The sequence below is a fragment of the Nannobrachium achirus genome (assembly GCF_963921795.1).
Source record: "Nannobrachium achirus genome assembly, chromosome: 2".
Taxonomy (NCBI): Eukaryota; Metazoa; Chordata; class Actinopteri; order Myctophiformes; family Myctophidae; genus Nannobrachium; species Nannobrachium achirus.
Window position 1 is genome coordinate 51266340 of NC_137811.1, and position 7800 is coordinate 51274139.

The 7800-nt window shown below is 42.5% G+C and overlaps 1 protein-coding gene across 1 annotated transcript; it reads right to left on the reverse strand.

The window, feature by feature from the left end:
* Positions 1-640: 640 nt before the first annotated feature.
* seh1l (SEH1-like) lies at positions 641-7316 on the reverse strand. Its single transcript, XM_080737168.1, has 8 exons — positions 7150-7316; positions 5661-5711; positions 4980-5126; positions 4262-4473; positions 3201-3299; positions 2949-3089; positions 2211-2365; positions 641-1764 (listed from the first exon to the last, which is right to left on the reverse strand). The coding sequence occupies exons 1-8, from the start codon at positions 7258-7260 to the stop codon at positions 1607-1609; spliced, it is 1074 nt and encodes a 357-aa protein (XP_080593294.1). The 5' UTR covers positions 7261-7316; the 3' UTR covers positions 641-1606.
* Between the last annotated feature and the right edge of the window lie 484 nt (positions 7317-7800).

The following is a 7800-nucleotide window of genomic DNA, read 5'->3' on the forward strand; positions in this document are numbered from 1 at the left end:
CAGTGTCACAGTGCTCTACGAGGGAAGAGGGAGGCAGCAGGTGACCATACCTGGACCCAGCTCTGGGCGGATCCAGTGGTGGAAAGAAATACCTGAGGTAACAGTGGGATGGGTGACAAGAACAAACAAAAACACATGGACAGAGGGGAAAAGGCCATCATAGTAATACAGAGGGAAAGTGGAAAACATGTAGAGGGGGATTATACATTGAAAGAGGAGTGTTATATGATAAAACCTGTTCCAAGAACAGGAAATAAATAATTGTTTATGTTGAGCAGATAATGTGACATTAGTGAGATTTATTTTCAAAGGGCTCAAGTGGTGTTTATAATATGAAGAACTGTTACCAAATCCAGGATGATAAAGAAAAAAGTCAAAGATGTAAAGAACAGAACCATGCCAAGATACTCAATCCTCCAAAAGAAAAATAAGTCTTGCATTTCTAATGCATGGACACAAGGACAAAAGGGCACATGCTGATACAGAGAAGGCATTAGTAGTAAGATGCACGATGCTGATATATCTTTGGAGAGGTCAGGTGCCGCAGGGGAGGGGCATAGGAATTTCTCTTGCCAATCCTGTGGGCATGCAACAAGCAGCAAAAATAAACACATTATTCCAATTAACACCACTTCACACATATTATTCAAGAACACCTTTATACAAAGTAAATTTACATTTATTTAATACAATTACAGTACATTTCTTTCAAATGTATATTTAGTTGCAATGTTGTTATCGATCAGATAAAGCAATCAATTTAACCTGAAAAAAAAAAAAAAAAAAAACAATGCCTGGTCCTTAGTTATCCTGCTTAGCAGAGAGAGTGTAAATTCCAAACACCACAAGCAAGGGAATGTGTTCATACTTATTAATCACAAGGATTTTTAGATTGAATATAAAAACAGCCACAAACTTCAGCTTAATGCTGTCTGAAGGATAAATCCTGTCTACATACCATATTTTATACAAATTGTGAGCTATCAGCAATTAATTTTAATCGATTCTCAATTACATTTTCAGACATCGCCACTAATAAGTGACTGTTCATACATTCATACTTTGCATTCATACCTTCTTTGTCTGTTATTGCAGTCGGTTAATAGGATTCCATTTACACTCTTCCACTCGGCAAAGAGTTTGGCAATGGTTGGTTAAGGAGATGCCCATTTACGTTTAGTCAATATGTAAATGAAAGGAAAGTAGTTTATGTGATTTAAATATTTTACCATTGGCTAGATACTCTATTCATTTTTAAATTCACATCTACAAAAATAATATTCATCATCATTCATTTTCCAATGGCAATAGAAACAAAATTGATAGTCAAATGAACAAATGGATTGAACCCTACGCTGTTACATGCATTGGTAGAAAAACATAAAACAAACTGTGAGAATGAGATTAGGGAACACAGGCTCTAATGGTGACAGCCTGTTTGGTGGAAGTCAGAAGCCAAGCTCTTTGCATGAGTGCAGCCTTGGGTCAGTTTGGGCCCGGTAGTTGTCAGTGAGCGGCTGTATCAAGTCCCAGTCAGTGTGAGGCATTGTGAGGCATCAGCTCTGCTGGTTAAGTTGGGTGAGTGGCGTCAGGCGTACCACACCACCTACCTTCCTGCAGACGTCCCATTCAGAACATTCTGGGAGGTCTGAACGGAAGAGCCCAGTACGGTGCTCATGGCGGTTGGCTGACCAGAGGAACCACTCAGGGGACTGCCATCTCCCTTCAGGATGCCTGTGCACTTCCAGTTGTCCATGTAGTTTGCTGCAGAATGAGAGAGGAAACAGTGGTAGTCTGAATGGCACAACAAATTATTTAAACATATGGGCCTGTTGTTTTGCCCAATAAACTAACTGCTTTGGGCAAAAGTAATAAAAACAATAGCGCTAGGTAATGTCACCTCTGCTACCTTTAGTTTGTTTGAATGGGGAAAGATGCCCTCAATCCAAGTTCGCTACTTTGAGAAATCATTTTTTTGTATGATTTTTGGGTTGTTTATGCTTTTATAGATAGAGAAGACAGGAAACGGAGAGAGAGAGAGATGGGGAATAACATGCAGCAAGGGCCGTTGGGATCAGGACTCAAACCTGCGATGCGCTGTCAGGCTACATTGAGCCTAAGTGCCCAGACCGCTGGGCCAATTTGCTTTTTAATCTGAAAATAAAAATGCATCAGCAGCCACAATGAACAGCGGTCAATCGCATGCTCACCTTTCCAGAGGCGTACACAGCCGTCATCACCAGAAGAGGCCAATAGGGTGCTGGTGATGTTCCAGCTCACGCGCCACACCTGGGAGTTATGGTTGTCAAACTGAGCCACAATCTGCACCTCAAACTTTGTAGGCCCTGTAGAAGTGCTCTCCTTTCTGTCAGGTGGGTTCAACAATTGGATATACAAGACAATTAACACAGGAGCATTATAATTCATATACTGTGCATGAAATGCTTGGCTTATATGATACACATAACAATTATTTGACACTTAACACATTTAGGACTGATGCCGATTCTAAAAACGCCTTCTATATCATGAAAAACGTACAAAAACATTATGCTACTACAGTATATACTGTACATAGCAACAATCCCAAAAGGGTTTCCTGTCCTGAAGGGTAAAAACGCCAAAAAGGGGTTCCTGCCTAAAATTGGTTAAGTTACAATGGCAGAAGGTTTGACAGTTAGCTAGCACTTAGAATGTATGTTCAGAAATGAACACAATTAGTTCTTTGCTTCTCGCAGCCCAGTATGCGATCGAGCCAAATATCTAACCTGCCAGATATTCAGAAACGCTCGGGAAGCACGCAATGACCTTCTCGCAGAGGCTTTCAAACACAGCGAGCAAAACCTCAGCGTGCAAAGCCCGATCTTGCATCAGAATGGAGGTTTTGTCGGTGAGTGCCAATATTCGGAGCGAATATCTTCAAGTGTGTACCAGCCGCTTAAGCCTACCTCAGAGGCACCAGCTTGAAGATTCTGACATCTTTGGTTGCGATGGCGAGCACGTGAAAAGATCTTCCCAGGTTTGGAGCAAATGCAATGTCATGCACAGCATCAGTAACTGTCACCAGTGTCTCTGCTTTAGCATATTTCCTTTGTAAAGATGGTGGGAGAGAAATCTGTTTTATTATACAGTATATACACAGTATATATATTTTTTTAGATTGGCAGCATTCATTTACTTTACTCACTAGTGAAACTCACCTTGTGTTTTCATTGTACTCATAGATCTGAACCTTCCCACCATATGTCACATTGCTGTCATCACTCCCAACTGCTATCATCGGTGCATGAGCACGAGAGCTGTGTGGTGGTGTAATGAAACACAGATTAAAAAACAACAACATTCATCTAAATTCCCCAGAGCCATCGCTCCTTGCATAACGTAAGGTCTTAAGGAATACGAGTTAAAATGTCATGGTTCATTGTCACTCAGTAATCACACATTACACAATGTGCAGTACACTGCAGTTCCATGGGATAAGGCTACAGCTACACAGTATAACAATTCATTCAAGACCTTGCATTCACAGCAATTAATGTGCTAAATGTGTAAATGTGCTGCCTGCAAACAATGTTAAATTTGCAGGCAGCTAGAGTTAAAATTACTGCTGTCCTCCATAGTTACAGTATTAACACACAAGTGGTGTGACTTTACCTCACATTGATAGAACATATAATCCATCCTCTCAAGGCTGACACTGGAACTAGCTAGGGCTGGGAAATAGTGTAACATTGATAGATTGATAGAAGAAGCAGGCCTGTTGTGTCTCCATAATGAATCAGCTGCGTGTGGAGGAACATTGAGATATGAGAAACACTCCGATGTAATCGCATTACATTTTTGTTCGATATGAAGTCGCTAAGATTCGACTTTTAGGGACTTTTGACATAAATATATAGATGGGTTTAGCATCCATCTGTTAATTATATCGCCTTTTTATGCCCAGGAATATGCTCTAAAAGCTGAAAATCATATTTTTCATTTCAGCTCATCTTTAACATCTCAAACACCTCCCACTACATGTGTTCTATACTACACTGTAGGTCATAACTGGGCAAATGGCGGCCATATGAGGCCCCCACCTTCACTTTATGCGGCCCGGAATACTGATATATCATTGATTTATTTCAGCCGGGCACGTTACAATTCCAAACATACAAACATGACCTGCTTTAATTACTTCAGTTTTTGACTGTATATGCAATGTGGCCCTCTGGAGTGAGTTGCCCACCCCTGCTTTAGGTATATAAAAAAGTCTAACCTAGAGGGGTTCCAGGAGATGCAGCTGCAGCTCAGTTTGCAGGAGATCTCGTGCTGCAGGGACCACTGGCTCAGGTTCATCACATCAGGAGCCTCATAGATCCTCACAACCCCATCTGCAGAGCACGTTGTCAACATGAGACCCATGTGTTTGGGCGCAAACTTCACATCAGTCACTGATGTTCTACTGTCCACCAAGGTGGTCCTCTTTATCTGAAATCAAAGGGTGTGAGATGTTTAGGATCAGACCAAGCAAATATGAATGTAAAAAGGTAAAGGACTATGGCTCTAATGAGTTATCGTCTTTGTAAATGTTCTACATTTGTATTAAATCTTTCACTGTCATGAGTGTTTTCTGGGTGGGTGTGACTGATCACCTTTCATTTTGAAACCAACATAGCAAAACGTGTAGTAAGACGGAATTCAGTATAACTACTTGTAATGTTGTGACCTCCCGACTTAATTTCTGTACTAAGCGGTGTCTTCTCATTCATTCAGCCCGGCTTCACGTTCATATTCTCGGCTGTGAATCCAAGGAAACAGCGGTCGTTTGACACGCCGACTTCCAAATGATTGTGGACGCCGTATTAAGAAAGTATGGATGAACTCCCCCCGGACCTAAATAATTTCGGGTCGGGGAGCCCTCCCGAACCGAAATTTGTTAGGCTCCTTATTAGAGTGTGAAACGACCCTAAAGATGATACAGAAGTCATACTAACCCAGTGGCTCTGTCCTCGTTGTTTGTCATTGGACTCTCCTACTATCTCCTCCCAGACAGCTGCTGTCCTGTCGAAGGAGCAGGATGCCAGCACCTGTCCAAACTCTGGATGAGCCCATGTCACTCTCCACACAGACCCACTGTGTGTCTGGATAGAAGTATGAAGAACTACTGTCAGCGTCAAATCAGTGAATTCTAAACGATGATCAAGGCAAAGGATAGAGCAGGGGTCTTCAACAGGGGGTCCTCAGAGTTACTACAGGGGGGCTGCCAAATCTTTGTTATAGGATCATTCTTTTAACATCTTGAACCCTCACATCCCTATTCTGAGGAGAACTTGCGCCAAAGATAGCAGATCTACAAGCTGCGAGGCGTTGAGACTTGTAGATCAGCTATTTTCGACAAATAGGTTTGGTGTAGAGGTAAAAAAAGAGTGAAAGGTCAAGTTAACTAAAACATGAATCCAACAGACTGACTGATGACAGTGCTGTCAAACAAGTCTAAGATCTGCATCACACATTTATACAATATGCAGAGGGGGTCCATGGACTCCCTGCTTCATCTCTCTCTCAGCTAAGGGGTCCTTAAAACGTTGAAGACCCCTGGGATAGAGTAAGAAATGTTGTCTTCAAAAACAAAATGATACAGACAGTTGTGTAATTAGAAACTAGCAGTAGTTTACCTTCCAGCTAGCTGTGCAATGCCACTCTCCATTCTCACTTTTGTCCCATACCTGGATGTAATCAGATGAGAATGTAAAGTTAAAAGTGACTGTGTGTCATCCACATGTGAATCTCAAACAGCTCCTCTTTCACACTGCTAAATGAAAACATAATGCATACTGTAGGGGCTTTTACCAATAAGCCCTACCGAGGGCAATGAGCATAAAAACATAGGCTTGACGCGTGTATGTGTATATTAATTCAATGTCCAGAGTTGTCACATATATTTGGATATGTCAATCCTTTAATTGACACAAAAGATAATGCACAAAAACTCCTTTTAACAAAAACATGGAATGCCGACCTGCACAGCAAACTCACGGTAAACACGGTCGAAAACCGTTTGCTTCCTTCCTCACATTGCCCCACCTGGCCGCAATCAAGGCCAGGTATAAATCAAGTTACCATGGCAACCGTCAATGAGTGACAGCTGACATCAGCACCATGGCAACCACCTGAAGTGTACATGACAACTGGCAAGGCCAGACCAGACCATCTAACATATAATTTTCCGAATGTCTGTCTGTCTGTCTGAGTGTCTGTCTGAAACAGCGTTTCTCATCAGTGGCTGGAGCAATTGCTCTGAAATCGCATCACCATTAGCATATGAACACACCTAACATAACTGTGAAGCCCGTTTGTCACTTTCACAAATCATATACTGTATATTAGCATTTTTATGGTGTATCTACTATCCATTCTGCATCTAGCATGAGGCACCATGTTTAACCAGCAGGGGGGGGGGGTGTCTGGCCCTGTTACAGATGTTGTCCAAAAATCATGCAGATTGGTACACAGTATCTCTGTAGCCATTAAACTGAACAGGTATTTTTTACATTGATGCTCCTACATATTATCATGCAAGCACCAGTTAAATTTACTTTCCATCCCTCATATACTGTGTGCAGTGCACATCCCATAACCCACACACTGCACATCATGTCGGAGCACATATCTTTGAACGGGTAGAGCACATATCTTTGAACGGGTAAGGGCTAGTTCATTTAAATAAACAAAATAAAAAGAATCAATAATGTCAATTTGGCTCCAACACATACCATCAGTGTGTTAACAAAATTCATATTTAATCTATCTAATCTAATATATACCAAATCTATTTCTTACTTTTTGTAAGATTTGATTGAAGGGATAGCCCCTTGAGATGCAACATCTCATTTTCAACACGGACCCTTTAAATGAATGGGTGAGCTGGACTCTCCAGCCTGTTAGCCTAGCTTTGATAATTGTATGACCGACCAATAACAACAACAACATGGCTAACAATACATCAGCCGGGTAAAACTGCCCCAGGGCCAGGCAGTCAATGAATAATAACAGGTGGCTGAGAATGATACTCAGAAAATCGAATTAACATTGACATGCTAATATTAACAACATAGCCGAAACGCTAATAATGCTAACGTTAGCGACTGAATGTTTTTAACGTACCTTGACACTTTGGTCACTGGAACAAGTTGCCATTCTCCGGCCATGGAAATCATACGACACATCGTGGATTAAATCTTTATGATCTGCAGCAATACTTCGAGCCACAAACATGTTTGTAGCATCACCAGTCACCTCCACAGACCACTTAGCTTACAACACCAGCTTCAGTTCACTAGTTGGAAACCTGTCACGTGTGCGTGATATTGAAACGTAACGGCATTGCCGCAAGTCCCGGAAAAGACGCGCTGTGATTGGCTGAACCGGACGTAGGGAGCGCTCCGTTGTAGTCACTTGGACCGCGCGAGGTGCACCAAACCCCAATTATCATGGCGTTTATCGTGCGCTTGCCCAGGCCGAGAACGATTGCATTCACCACGGCTTCGTAACTCGCGCGGCGCTCCGCCGGCCGCGCGGCCCTGGCCCGCTCTTCGGGGCCACTCGCGCCTGCGGCGCTCGGGGGCGAAGAGCAGGACCAAGGTCCGCTGGCCTTCGCGCCGCTTGTAATGTCGTGGACAATAACTTAATGTCGTGGACAATAACTGTGACATCTAACCATAAAACGAGCGCTCCCTTCGTGTATGCCGTTACCTTTAGATACCACGCCCCTCGCGTCCGTCGTTTGTTGCTTTTGTATGGTTGGCGGGTGCATTA